The sequence below is a fragment of the Ochotona curzoniae genome, unplaced genomic scaffold (genome assembly GCF_017591425.1).
Source record: "Ochotona curzoniae isolate NIBS_2020 unplaced genomic scaffold, NIBS_Ocur_1.0 scaffold_3208, whole genome shotgun sequence".
NCBI classification, from domain to species: Eukaryota; Metazoa; Chordata; class Mammalia; order Lagomorpha; family Ochotonidae; genus Ochotona; species Ochotona curzoniae.
Genome location: NW_024467106.1, coordinates 44,103,715 through 44,118,978, shown reverse-complemented (window position 1 = coordinate 44,118,978; position 15,264 = coordinate 44,103,715). Strand labels below are relative to the sequence as shown.

Genomic DNA, 15,264 nt, shown 5'->3' with positions numbered 1-15,264 from the left:
ACAAATATAACTGTGGGAATGGGAACTTATTAAATATTAAAAAGCTGAAAGATAAAATCAGAGGAGACATATTCCATGCAAGCCTGATTTTATTTGCAGGTATGATAAGTTGTGGAAAAATTTTCTGATTTAAGGGAAGAAAGAGTTGTTGTACTACAAAGGGAAAACGATTTTTAAAAAAAAATTCCCTTGGACATAACTGATACCTGAATTTCTACCACCAAAAAATTAATTTCTTGCGCTTGCACCATCTAGTGTCTGCACGTGACGCTGCACTTGTGTTGACAGGATGAGGATTTCGTGGGTGAAGACAGAGATCACTTGATGAATGGAACACTTGCCATTGCACTGCCCTCCCTGTGGAGACAGTGGCCTGACAGCATGGCGACCTGCTGAAGGCCCACAGTGGCACTTGGGGAATCTGCTGGAATTGACTCTAGCTCAAAGGTTATTGCTTAGAGTTAACTGAATTTTCCTGAACTGACCAGAAGTATTTGCTCAGGATCTTTATATCTGTCGGATTTTCTTAGAAGTTTAATAGAAATGCGATCTATTGATGAAACGAGTTGATGTTCCATGCTTTTTTTCTTTAGGGCAGTGAGACCTGCCACTTATGTGTGGCCCCCTATAGGTATCTAGCCAGTGTCTTTAGAAGAAAATATGATGCATTATCTCCACCTCATTGTTGTCAGAGGGCAATGAAGTCTATTTTAAAACAAGGTTTAGAAAGTCATCAGCACCGGAGATTTGGTCCCTCAGTGCCATGCGGAGGCTGGGGGGCTCCGGCCAGGGCACCTCTAACTCGGTAAGCACCAGGTGGCTCCCACGCCCACTCGGGGAGCCACTCCGGGTGGCCAGTGCACCAGTTGGTGCCTGGCTTTGCCTGCTGGCCGCCCGGCCAGGGAGCCCTGGGAATTTGGTTTTCTGAATGTTGCTCAGACAGCTCCATGCCGAATCTGCAGTGTTTTGGGGGCACGAAACAAATCTAAAGATTCCCAATGATGGTAAATCTTCCTCAGATGAACCTGTAACTAATACGGTCTCATCCCACGTGTTTTGAATGATTGTAATACCCAATACACTCCCAATTCCTTGTGATACACAATAACTGGGTGGGAGCACAGAAAAATCTCTCATCTCCTTTGAAAAAGTGAGGAACCCGTATAGTGTAACCTGCAGGAACTGGACAGGTATCTTATAGCCGATAGATTCAGAACAGCATTAGACAATAGTAAAAACTACAATGGCATACAGGGGGAATCAGGAGTGACCCCAATAAGCTATCATCAGGGGGTCATATGCACAGAGAAGGGGAGAACCCCAGAGCGGAGCAGCGGGACAGGAGGAGGTTTGTATCCCAATCATAAGGACTCCTGGACTCCCACCAAGGTCTATCAGAATGGGCACCACGGACGTCATCACAACTGCCAAAAAGAACACGGGAACTGGAATGCCTCCGGAGGCCAAGAACCCAGAGGACAGACATCCCCTCTCTTTGGACAAACTACATGAGATGAAAAAAGCCTGAGTCCTTCCACATAGGATCCAACGTCATCAGAACAACAGCCAGGAACCACGATCAGTCATCAGAATCAGAAGAACAATAAACTTCCTTCGGGATATGGGAGAGGAGCCTTCTCCAGTCCTTACCTAGTTCCAGCTCTGGGCCTCCACCCTCTACAATCACCAACAGGGTTGCTCCAGAACCCCCTCCCCCCCAACACACACACACACACACACACACACACACACACACACACACACACACACACACACAAATAGGAATAGATAAGCAGAGAACAATAAAGAAAGATAGGTCATCAAGGACACACACATACTCTACTACGTGGAACATAAAGAACAAGTACTCATCACCAAGGTATGAGAGATTTCTCTGCATACCTCCTCTAAACCTGTTATGCACCTCAATTGTTAAAATGTCATTGAAATATTCGCAGGAGGTTGTTAAGAACTTATATGTAATTTTAACATATTGTTTACTCAATACTATGTCAATTAACTCCATAACGATATATATTATTGCTGCTGGGGCTTTTAATTGATCGGGATCTTGCTCTCTTGGCCATACCTTCAGACCAGGGAAGGTCTCCCCAAGAAGTGGATGAACTTATCTGGATAATAAGATGCTGGACTCTATGCTTGGTATATGCTTGCGGTAAAGGTGTCTCAACTGATCTTGAACTGAGGTCTTACAACAGAGCGGAGGAATCCACCATGGGGGGAGAGGTGGAGGGAATCCCAGTACCTATGGAACTGTATCTCATAATACAATGTAACCAATAATTTAAAAAATAAATTATATATATAATAAAAAGAAAGTCATCAGCTTCCTCTATGGATAAATAAGCTTTCCAGGTTTTGCTAGAACACCATTGAGGGCAAAACCCTTACCAGCTTTAGCAGCTTCTCTGATGCCTTCCGCTTCTACCGAAGCACCTACTGAAAGTCATTGCTCTGCTGTGCCACTGATTACACAGAGACTCAAGCAGAGGCTAAGCATCCAAAGATAAAGATTTTGTCACTTAGAATGTTTACGTTTTCATTTCAGAAAGTGGATGTCACCAGCCGGGCCGTGATGGAAATAATGACTAAAACAATTGAATACCTTCAGCCTAACCCAGGTAAGGAGTGTCTTACACGCTCAGAACATCTCTTGTGGTAAGTTATACTGGGAAATGAAAATTTTTTAAACAAATATAAGGTTTCAACTAGTTTAATGGAACTTGGCTTGATGTAAAGTCTGTTAAAGATAATACATCATGGGCTAAACAAGTACCTCCGCCCCATTAAATTTCATGTCCCATCACAATCATGGAGCCTGTGGCCATACAGTCAGCTCATAGCTTCAGCCAGCTCCTGCTGCCATAACCAAATACCATAGCTAGGTTGCTTAAACCACAGAAATTGTTTGCACTCTGAACTGTGGGGTAGAAGTCCAAGATGAAGCATTGGCTAGTTTGATTTCTGTCGACGTCTTCCCAGCCTCCAGACTGCCACCTCTTTCCAGTGTGGGCTCTTGGGGCATGTGTGTGTGGAGAGTAACAGATGTTTCTCTCTCTTTGTTCCTGTAAAGCTGTGAGCCTTTTCAGCCTGGGGACCTAACCTTCTAACCTCATTTATCTGACATTTCCTCCTGACAACTCTGTTTCCACTTTGAGTTATATTGGGAGTTAGAGTTTTAACTTAGGAACGTAGAAGAAACATATTTTAATCCATAGTAGTCCTCTAACCTTTCCTGCATTCATCTGTATTAACTGTGTTCTTTGGACTGGATGAAGCTGTCCTGTATCAATCCTCAGTGGTGCAGTAGAGACAACATCAGATATTTGTATATACATGCAACAACTCTGAGAACTTTCCTCTTGTTCAGGATAATCCAGGGATACCATGTCTGTTCTCCTCTTGCCACTGTGTACTCAACTCCCCTTGTCCACTCCAGTCCCATCTATGTTGTTCAGGGCTGTACACCACAGGACAGGTCTCCATACTTTCTGTTTGTAAAATTGAAGCACCTACCCTCTGCCTCTCCAAGTCTCATCTGTCTCTTGTATTCTTCCTCAGTTTGCATCATCAGCTCCCAGATTTTTTTTGTGTAAGAATGCAGCATAGTGACTCTCAAACTGGATTACATATTGGAACCACTGAGACCTTAACATCTGTTGATGTACAGAGCATATGCCAAACCATTTCTGCAAAAATCTTGGTGAGCATGAGGTGGCATTTGTGTATTTTTTTCCTGGATTTGAATTTTTTGATGGTTTGTGTATTATGCTTTTCATGCATTAAGTATTGCTCAGTGGATTACTGCAAGTGGATAGTTCTCTGTAAAGTTAACCTAATTCAAGAGTTTGCATTAAATGCACTGCCTTCTGACACTGTACACTTTGTGTGCTTTAGAGCTTTGCTTAAATAGAACCATCCATCGTGTACTCTTCTGCTCTGGCTTCTTTTGTTCAATTTCTATTTTATTTCTGTAATGTAGAGTTGTCTTCCATTTAGTCTCAGTGCTGTAGGGCGTTCTCTCCTGAGAACAGTTTATCTTCCCAGCAGCAAGCATTTAGGTGTTTTTATTCTCCGTTTATTCGGAGTAACACGTTTGTATACATGCCTATTATGTATGTGTGCGTTCCTGGTGCATCTACCCCTTGAAGTAGAATTACTGGAATCACAGGGTGAATTCAGCCTTCTTGAGTGGGGCCAAATGGTTGCCCAAGATGTTCTACCAGTCTGTCCTCCCACCAGCAGTACTTACGAGTTCTAGTTGTTCCACACCCTCTGAACACTTGATACAGTTCATCTTTTTTTTTTTTAATGTGCCTTTGCTCAAATCCTCCAGATGCCCAAAATGGCCTTTCTTGACTTCTCTTTCTGCTTTTACAGTCTACACATCCAGAACATCAAACTTAAGTATTTCAGTGGTTTTCCCAGCCTTGCTGTACTGGGTAGAATCTGTTACATACACGCTATTAGCTTGTCCTCAGTGTGGCCCACATTGTGCCCCTTAAGAGGGAGCGGAGGACCCTCTGTTTTTTCCAGCCAGGCAATTAACTTCTTAGGAGCAGAAGCTGGGGCTTTCCTCTTTCAGAATCTGTTTGCTGACATCTGGTTAGAGGAGAGGGATCCTACACTCTGTACTTTGATAAGTCAGGAGAACCAGGAAAGGCCAAGCAGCCTTGGACTCCATAACATCTAATATGGGAAAGAGGAAAGCAGGCACAGCTGCTGGGGGTGTGAGCCGTTCCAAACAGCATGTCAGGCCAGAGTTGTTGATGGGAGCAGATTTTATCAGCAGCCTCTAGTTCCATTTCAGAGCCCAGTGTAATGTTGTTCGTTTTAACTATGAAATATTTTCAGGGGATTAGAAAAATGGTGAACACATACCAAGTTTATATAGAATTAAACACTTTTTTAAAAGAACTTGATGCATAACTCCCCTATCCACTGGTTCACTCCCCAAATGCCTACAACAGCCAAGACTGGACAGGAGGCCAAAGCTAGGGACTGGAAAACCAGCCCAGATCTCCTGTGTCAGTGACAAGAACCCAGTGATTAAGCCATTATCACTGCCTCCCAGTGTCTGCATTGGCAGCAGGCTGGTCTCGGGAGCCAGAGCTGAGGATCAGATCCTGGCACTCTGATACGGAATATTGGTGTCTAGCTGATAAGCCTCCAGCCCCCAAATTTACGACTTTAAGTAATTCAGTCTGCATTAGGAAGGAATGATGAAATTTCAATCTCATGAACACTTCTGCATCTACCTCTGATCTACCATAACCAGGGACAGTCTTCCAGGTATTTAGGTTCCTGCCTCACTGTCCTCTCCCAAATCTTGCACAAGCTTGAATTCTCTTTGGTCCATGGAACTTGCAGGGAAGAGATTTTTTGAGGGAACACAGCTCCCTGCACAACCATATTACCAGCATAGCAAGTACCTACTGGCACATACTCCTGGAGAGCAAGCCTGGGAGGGAGAAGGCGGCGAGCTGCCCCTGTGGGTGATGTCCATTCTGCACTCTGGGAGGAAGACTGCTGTTTATCATTGAATCCTGATGCTCACTGTGTCAATGAGATCAATTTCATGGTTACACGGTTAGCAGGATTTATAGCTTAGAGTTTTACCTATGCTCTCAATGAGTTCAAAGCTAATATTTACTGGACTGCTCTGGCTTCTGTGAATGGCAAGATCTTGTGGCTTGTTTCCATGTTTGTTCAACTTGATTAAGAATGAATAATATCGACGATGATGATGATGGTGGTGGTGTTAATAATAAAAGACATAGCCAAGATACCGAGTTTCCAGCACTCGTAGCTAGTTGCCACACCAGATAGGCTGCTTTAGCAGAGCTGAGTGGTGACTCACACAGACAACACTTTTATTTAGGTCGGAGGGAAATAACTCAGCATGAGCAGAGCCTCTGTTTTACTTCCTCCAGGGTTTGTACAACCTCAGCTGTCCCCACAGTTAGAAAACACATCACAGATGCTATGGGTCATGGAGTTGGCAGGTAACTAAGGCTGAGCTTCTACTCACCCAATTTATTTGACTTTAAGATTTTGAGGTCAAAAAGCTGAAGACAAATCGTAAATGTCCATTCAGGGGAAATAGGTCAGCCCTGTACAGTCATCTTGGATTGCTTCCTGCTGTTCCAGTTCACCAAGTAAATTGCCTTCCAGAAATCACCAGGGTGCAGAATCAGGTTCTTTTGGGAGCATTTCACCTGCTAATAAACACTGTTAACTTTTGCCTTCCTGGCCAGTTGTCCTTACCACAGTGAACAAACTTTGTGGTGAAAGACCCCAGGTGAGAAAGTGTCCAGGCTGTGAGGGTACATCCAGATTAGCTCTTATTTTAAATAGCCTGTTTTTCTGAGGGGAAAAAAAGAAGTGAGGAATATTTAACTTTTAATTTTATTTGTTTTCTTTTGAAAGAAAGTTGGGGGCTTGGCATGGTGGCCTAGCAGCCAACGAGTCAGGATCTCATATGGGCATTGGTTCGAATCCCGGTGACCCCGCTTCCCATCCAGCTCCCTGTTTGTGCCCTGGGAAGGCATTCAAGGACAGCCCACAACCTTGGGACCCTGCACCTGTCTGGGGGACACAGAAGAAGCTCCAGGCTCCTGGATTCGGTTTGGCTCAGCTCCAGCCATTGCAGCCACTTGGGGAGCAAATCAACAGATGGAAGGTCTTCCTTTCTGTCTTTCCTTCTCTCTGTATATCTGACTTTCCAATAAAAATAAAATTTTTTTAATAAGTTGGGAGTGGGGGAGAAAGAGTAAGACAGAGAGATCAAAGAATGTTTTCTATCTGCTGGTTCAGTCCTCAAACACATCCCTCACAGTGCTCACAGTAGGAAGGCCAAAGCCTGCATTAACATCTGGACCTCACAGAAGAGCGTCAGTGATTCAAATAATGGATCCATCGTCTCTGCCTTCCAGGGTGGGTAACCAGGGTGTCAGTTGTGAAAACGTGGAGCTGGCATGACATGAACATTTTATTTAAAACGACAGAAACAGCCAAGGCCAGTTTTTAAGAAGAGCAGTCTCCATGGAGCAGCAGGTCTTCCCTCGTTGCCGGTTCCCGAGGCGATGCGTTGGAGACTTCCAATGTCGGTGGCTTTGCTTCCTGTCCTAAAACTGCGCCACAGGCTTTTCCCATTTCAGGTGTTGTCTGTATGATTTTTTTTTTTTTTTAGTTTGGAGACTAGTGATGGCTCTCTACTCATATTTGCCAAAGTTGTTATGGTAGGATATTTTAGAGTAGTTTTCAGTGTTAAAATTTTGTCCACTGACAGTGTTGTTCGAAGCTGAGATGTGCAGAACAGCATTGCATTTCCTTTCTTGCACAACTTCTTTGTTTTCCTGAAGTTCATCTTTTTCTCATTTTTTTTCTTTAAAATTCTGTGAACCTCTCTGAATTCTTCCCTCTTTCATGCATATGAATTTCCCTGTCCACACATGACAGCATGTCAGGTCTTCATCATGTATGAGATACGTAGATGCTTCATACTACACTGGTTGCTGCCTTGCTCTGGGTAGTCTTGGTTTCTTCAGAAGCAAAGCTTGAAGCACCAGTGTGAGCACACATGGCTGGTATGAGAAGTGATTCCAGAAACCCCTGGTAGGAGTGCAGTGATGGATGGAGGCCCATGAATGCTGCATTGGTGTGCACTGGCAACTTGATCTCTCTGGAGGAGTGAGGGTCATGATGCATACCTCAGAATCATCCCATACAGCAGGGAACATGTAGCTTCCCTTTGGTTCAAAGTACCCTGAGCCACACACCTACTTGTGTATAGTACCTGCTGTGTTTGCCCTGGACGTGTGATATGCAGGGACTATCTTGAAATCTACTTGTGTCATTGTCTTGTGGATTCCTAAGGCCTGTTTCCCTACATTGCACCAATTTTGTAAATCTCATACTTCCCACTTTTCCTAATTTATAGCCTTCTTTTGGTAGAGTAATCCATTGTACTTGTATAATTTATTGATAAGTATAGACTTAGGAGTTATTTTGCTTAAGGTGTATGGACTTGTGTCTATTGTTTTCTAAGAAAATTTCTTCTGTTAGTCATTCATTTCTCATATTCAGTCACCATCTTGTTCTTGCTGTTTGTATCTGTTTCTCAGAAATTTTAGGAACTTCTCTTTGCCTTCCTTGTTCTGAAATTTCATATTGATAGTGCTTGGTGTGAACTTCTTATCATTTGGCTACACATTTAGTAGGTGTGTCTGTACTGAAACTACTTGTTCTTGGGTTCCAGGAAGTTTTCTTGAATTTATCAAAAGTTGTCACTTAAATTCCTATTTCTCCATTCCTTCTCTCCATAACTTCTGTTCTTCAGTTACTAGACCTGCAGGATTGATGATGATTCTTTGCTTCTTTTTTTGTTTCTTTTTGCTTTTTGATGAATTTGTCTCAACTTTATGATCCATGATTCTGTTGGTTTTAAAATTTTGTGTTATAGCCCTGCGCAGTGGCCCAGTGGCTAAATTCTTGCCTTATACATCCTGGGATCTCATATGAGTGCCAGTTCATGGCCCAGCTGCTCCTCTTCCCATCCAGCTCCCTACTTGTAGGCTGGGAAAGCTGAAGAGGATGGCGCATAGCTTTGGGTGTGTGCACCTCATAGGAGACCTGGAAGAAGCTTCTGGCCTAGAAATTGGCTCAGCTCTGGCCATTGTTACCATTTGAGGAGTGAATCAGCAGACAGAAGATCTTTATCTCCTTCTCTCTATCAGTCTGCCTTTCCAATGTCAATCAATCAACAAATCAATCAGTCTTTTTAAATGTTTCATGTTTTATTTGCATTTATACTTAAACTTGGATTATATTGCAATTTTCAAAATTATTATCTGTTCACTTAGTGACTGCAGTACAGTGCTGCTGTCAACAGGGCCAAGTGTTTTCTTTCAAAATGTTTATCACATTGCTGTACCTTTTTATTTTTCAAGGAAGCAAAATGTGCATAGTTCATGTCCTCTGCTTTGTTTCAGGAGACTGCCAGTCACATGAGCCTGCTCGTGAGCATGCATAGCTGCCCTTTGCTGACTTCATGCTGTCAGCAGATACGCATCAAGCCCCCCCCACCCCCCCAGTGTGCACGGCTGTGTGCCAGCCTCACTGGGATGTCCATACATCAGAACACCTGAGCTTATCTCAGAGCCTAGGGCAGAGGTCCTGTCAGGGGTCTATGCCTGCAGTAAACCATGTGTGGGCAACTGAAACTAAGCAAACGGACAGTGGAATAATGACAGTGGATTTTCAGACATGAGAAAACTCTGAGGGAAAGTCAGTTCACAAGTGAAGCATTGGATCACTCAGAAGACCAAAATTTAGTCGTTCAAAGGCATGTGCCCTGGCCCAGGCTGAGGCTGCATCATGGGAATTTGGCTCTCATAGGTTCTTATTTTCCAGGCCCACTATCAGTTTCTTAAAGTACCACTTGAAACAATTAGCTCATATTTAAAAGACAGTTAATGCAGAGGTTTGATATTTTCTCTGGAACACAAAATTTTCACTAACAACAAAAATTTTAGTAAAAATTCAGTGAGATTCTGAATGAATTTAAAAGCCAATTTCTTTTTAAAAATATTCAAATTTTCTGTGTTACAGTTTTATGGGTATAGGGTTTCTCCCTTTGCCCTCTCTTTCCTCCTTCCCTGATCTTTCCTCCCCGTTGTCCCCATGTTTTACCATAATATAGTCCTTCAGCTATCGTCTTGACTCCAGCCCCTGCTGTATGTGTGTCATGGCGTTACAGATAGAGACAGTGGTAGGGAGTCAAGTATTTTACTGTCTAGGAATATTTAGCAGTTTTATTGGGGGCCTACTTTTATTCAGGAGTAGATACACTTCCTACAGATCTTCTTTGATTCCTACTATTCAATTTCTTAAAATAATCTGGATTAAAAGCACTCTAGGTCATTTGAAGAAATAATAGAATATGACGTTCTTTCTTCTTTTGAAAAAGAACACATACAAAATATAATTGGTTAAAAATAAGACTCATCATAATTGAATAGTATTTAATGTGAATTTAGAGATCAATCATAATATGTTAAACATACACACACACACACTTACCACTTACCAGAGAGCAGCTAACAGAAGCAAGATATAAGCAGCTTAACAACCAATTGTCATGCTTTGGCAAGTAGATTGTTCAAAGCAGAACTTCAAGGAATTAACTCTGGTGGGCTAAATTCTGTGTTCCTTCAATCCCTGTTTATCTTTGTTCATTCCTCCATTATGTGTCTCTTAGCATCTTGTGTGGGTTTGATTCCTTTTGCACTGTTATTCACTCTAGTACCTTGTGCATACTAGTTGTCAGTCTTGACCATATTTTTTGGCCACTATTTATGTTGATGACTCCTTTCACTGTGAGTACCTTGAAGGTAGACAATGGCTTTCTTGGTCCAGACATGGCTTGTTGTGGAAAAGACTTTGCAAATATGTCCTTTGAAAAAATTTATTTTTGATGATTTTTTAAAGATTTATTTTTATTATTTTTTAATTGGAAAGGCAGATATACAGAGAGGAGAGACAGAGAGGAAGATCTTCCGTCCGATGATTCACTCCCCAATTGAGCGCAACGGCCAATGCTATGCCGATCCGAAGCCAAGAGCCTCTTCTGGGTCTCCCACGCGGGTGCAGGGTCCCAAAGCTTTGGGCTGTCCTCGACTGACTTCCTGGGCCACAGGCAGGGAGCTGGATGGGAAGTGGGGCTGCCGGGATTAGATCCGGCGCCCATATGGGATCCCGGGCGTGCAAGGCGAGGACCTTAACCACTTGCGCCACCGTGCTGGGCCCTATTTTTGATGATTTTTTTACATAGTTGATTAGGGTGCAAAGGGTCAAGGGCTGCAGGAAAGTAGGTGAGACCACAATTTTCACATTTTCTGTCTTTTTTTCCTACCTGCATCTAGGTGGGAAGGGGGATACAAAGAGAGAAGCCACACCCAGCCTCCCAACCGCCTCCATATCCTGTGATGGAGGACAGCCACCTGATGCCTTCCCAGAGTTCCCAAAGAGGGGTGCATGCCAAGAGTCCTGCTCAAGACGTTTAGATAGTTGAATAGCTCTGAATTACTGCCAATCTTGCCACTCCAAGTATGATGAAGTCTTTGTAGAATCCAATGATTGACATAGTCCATCATAGAGTCTCTATTTGCCTCGTATTTCGATGCCAACATAATAGCTGAGATGGTTGATTGACCTGTTCTGTCTTCTGTCTTTTCTTGGTTAGGGTTCTGAGTGCAGCATTTTGATTGGGGATATCTCCAAAGAAACTTTGAAGTGTTCTCATACCAGATTCTTGTATGTACTAGCAATTACAGGACCCAGCACAGTCCATCGCCCTAATCAGCTGGTAGTTGCAAGTGCTGGGTTGGTTCTGTTTTCAGCCCCGGCTTCCACTGGAACCAATGGGTGTTGCAGTCCAGCCTGGTTCTGCCCAGCACATACTCGGCCCTCACATAAACCAGTGGGAGCCGCAGCCTAGTTGGAGCAACCCACTATAACCCGACCAGGCCTGCCCCCTACCCTGATGTGCCAGTATGTGTAGCATGTTAGTCCAGTCTGTCCCATACCCCATCTGGCTCTCGTATATGTCGATGGATATTAAAGCTTTGTTCCACCAAACCAGCTCCACTATGCAGCCCACACAATGCTGTTGGGTGTCTGTCTAGCCACCCCAGCCCCTGTCCTAGTTTTCATGCCCTCCCATGGAAGTGGTAACACAAGAGGGAGGAGCCCACTATTTCCTTTCCAGGCCTCTCCCACTCCCAGATTATGCACTCTCCAGGTAGTTCTGTGGTTTGACTTGACAGAATTAGACCCCAGTGCCAATTTCTGCAAGCTAATGCTGTGGCTAAGCCCAAACAACCCTCACCCACTCTAATTTTGTTTGTACCAGTAGGAGTAATCAGCCCAACCTGGCTTTTCCCTGATCAAGTCCACATGAGGCGCACAGGTGTTGTAGCCCTGCCTAGTCTGGTCTGCCGCCATCCCAGCTCATGCTCTCCAGTGGGAGTAGCTGTCCAGCAAGGGTATCCCTTCATATCCCCGTGCTGGCTGCACCCCCTCTCTTCCCGGTTCTCACAGTGCTTGTTGGGGTCTGCGGTCACATCCTGTACAGGTAACCTCACCTTGGCATTCCATATTGTGCACTGGTTTTTGTTGTGACCGAACCTGGCTCAACCCACACTGTTCTGGTGCTCGGATTCGCCAGTGGATGATGTGAACTGATTCAGCTTGGTCTGCCTCCAACCCATGCCAAATGTATGCCAGTGGGTAACTTTCCATGGCCTGTTCTGGGCTATTTCCTATCATGTTTTTTGCGCTTACCTGCCAGGTCAGTGTCCTGCCAGATGAGTTGCCCAGGCTCCTCCGTCAAAACCTCTCCCCATGCCAGATTTTGCGCATACCAGTGGGTCCATGGACCAGCCCTACTCAGTTCACCTCCTGTCCTAGTAGGAACAGTAGCTTTTCCTGACTGGCCTTCAACCCAAACTGGTACTTGCTGTTGGATGTTTCATCCCAGACATGGCTTGTCCATACCCACATATGGCTCACACATGGCTCAGTAGGGGTTGAGACCTAGCCTATTCTATCCCATGTCTACCCTGGTCCTCCAGGACACCAGACGGTGTTGGAGTCTGGCCCGGCTCGGTGCATCCAGTCCCAGTCCACACTTGTGCCAAAGGAGATACAACCATTTCCTGATCAGAACACAGCCCCCATTCCATCCCATGCGCCCCTTGGTGGGAACCTCCACCCAGCTAGGGTGTCCCCTTAGCTCCACAACCAGGCCTGTTCCTAGCCATAGATCACGTGCATGCCAATGGTTGCTGTGACTCAGCCTCTCATAAGTCCCGACCCCTTTATCAGACACTGTGGCTTAGCATTCCTGTCTCACACAGACCAGCAGGTGCAAGAGCCTAGCTCGGCATGACCTGTGCTCCATCCTGGTCTCTACTTTTGCTTGTGGGCTAAGGTTCACTCAGTCCTGCCCAGTCCTAGAAGCACAGTGGAGCTCCTCCGTCAAAACCTCTCCCCATGCCAGATTTTGCGCATACCAGTGGGTCCATGGACCAGCCCTACTCAGTTCACCTCCTGTCCTAGTAGAAACAGTGGCTTTTCCTGACTGGTTTTAAACCCAAACTGGTCCTTGCTGTTGGATGTTTCAGCCCAGCTATGGCTGCTCTATACCCACATATGGGCTGCTGGAAGTTTAAACTCCCGGGCCCAAGATCATGCCCCTCCCCAATCCCATTCACCACCCAATGAGGTCGGCGGGTGGGCTCCAGATCTGCCCAGTCACAGAGACCTCCTCCCTCATGTACTCATCCCGAAGGGAGCAGCTCCTGGAGCCCAGACAAACCTGGGGATAGTTTACCATGTGCACATGGTGGCTGGCGTCTGGGATCCAGGCATGAGACGCCCCATCCTGAGACCCACCTAAAATACCTATAAAGTTTTCATATGAGAGAAATATTTGTACCACATTTCTGCTAGGACTTATTTCATGATAGTTAAGATATAGAAACAACCCAAGAATACATCAGTGGGTGATTGGATAATGGAAATATTATACACATATACTATGGAATACTCTAGACCACGAAACAGAATGAAATCCTCTTTTGTAACAAAATGGATAGAAAATGGATAAAATGAGGCCCAGCACAATGGCTCAATTGGGTAGTCCTCACCTTATAAGTGCCAGGTTCCCAAATGGGCACCAGTTCATATTGCAGCTACTCCACTTCCCATCCAGCTTTTTGCTTGTGGCTTGGGAAAGCAGTAGAGCATGGCTCAAAGTTTTAGGACCCTGCACATGCATGGGAGACTCAGAAGAAACTCCTGGCTCCTAATTCCTTGCTCCTGTCTTTGGACTGACTCAGCTCTGGTCATTGTGGCCATTTGAGGAGTGAACCAAAAGATTAAAGATCTTTCTCTGTCTTTCCTTCTCACTGTAAATCTGCATTTCCAATAAAAATAAATAAATCTTTTTTTAAAAAAATGAATAGAATTGGAAACCATTAGGGTTAGCAAAATAAACCAGTTTCAAAAGCCAAATATGTTTTCTCTGATATGGTGTAGCTAATATCAAACACATAAAATCGTATAGGAATGAAATGGTCACTTTTGGATAGGTTTGTCATTTTATCCTATGTTTATACTCTAGTCGGAACGTGGTGCTGTCGTCTTTCTTTTTACCTATTGAATATTATGATTAGTGGCACATTAAGCCAGTGGATTAAAATTATGACTGTAAATGCTGCTGAAAAGAGGGAAGAGGTTATAAATTAGGAAAAGTGAGAAGTATGAGATCTAGAAAATGGGTGCAATGTAGGGAAACAGGCTTCTTCTTGGTTCCTTATCTTAGCTATCATGAAATAAGCCCTAGCAGAAATGGGGTACAAATATTTCTCTCATATGAAAAACTATAGAAATTTTATAGGTACTGTATAAAAATTAAAGAAAGCAAGTTAGATGCCTAGATGCAAAACTAATTTTTCAGATGCAATTAATGTTCAATTAATGCAGGGTTTTTTTTTTGCTTTTAGTGTCTGTTTATAATCAGAATCTTCATTGAGAAGTAGTATGTAAACTTGCATAAAGTAATAATGTTATAATATAGATAATGATGTAATGCTTACGCTGCAGGTATTTACCATCACATTCTTCTATCCAGAGACAGTTAGAATGGAGATATAAAATGAAAATTAGCCACAGAGATGATCCAGGAGTTTTCAAACTGTTCTCCAGAATTCATCACAGGGGGAGGTGGTGTGCACCATCACTACATTAAGAAGGGGTCAGGGATGACCAAATTGTGATGAGATCAGAGACCTGCATCTTTCATCAGAAATAGCTTTGGCCTTTCTGTCTAGTGCTGCAAAAGATTTCAAGTGAAAACAGAAGTTTGGGCTTTCTATTGTTAATGTAGACATACCCCTACCCTCCACTGCACAGTTGCAGGGAGTGGACTGATCTGCGGTAGTTGAGCTGCTCCATGGGCCACGTGGAGCTTGCTGTCACTGTGTCACTTCACCACCTTTAAAAGCCTGTTCTGTTTGTCCTCAGCTTCCCGAGCTAAGCTCAGCATGATCAACACCATGTCAAAAATCCGTGGCCAGGAGAAGGGGCCAGGCTACCCTCAGGCGGAGGCTCTGCTTGCAGAGGCCATGCTCAAGTTTGGGAGAGAGCTTGGAGATGACTGCAACTTTGGTAAGGAGT

The 15,264-nt window shown here is 44.1% G+C and overlaps 1 protein-coding gene across 1 annotated transcript in view; it reads left to right on the top strand.

Annotated features, from left to right (window-relative positions):
• SH3GL2 (SH3 domain containing GRB2 like 2, endophilin A1) overlaps positions 1–15,264 on the top strand; it is a 52,215-nt gene that overhangs the window by 23,793 nt on the left and 13,158 nt on the right. The window contains exons 5-6 of the mRNA XM_041004591.1: positions 2,570–2,642; positions 15,112–15,255. Coding sequence (XP_040860525.1) covers positions 2,570–2,642; positions 15,112–15,255 — 217 coding nt within the window. The remainder of the gene's footprint in view (positions 1–2,569; positions 2,643–15,111; positions 15,256–15,264) is intronic.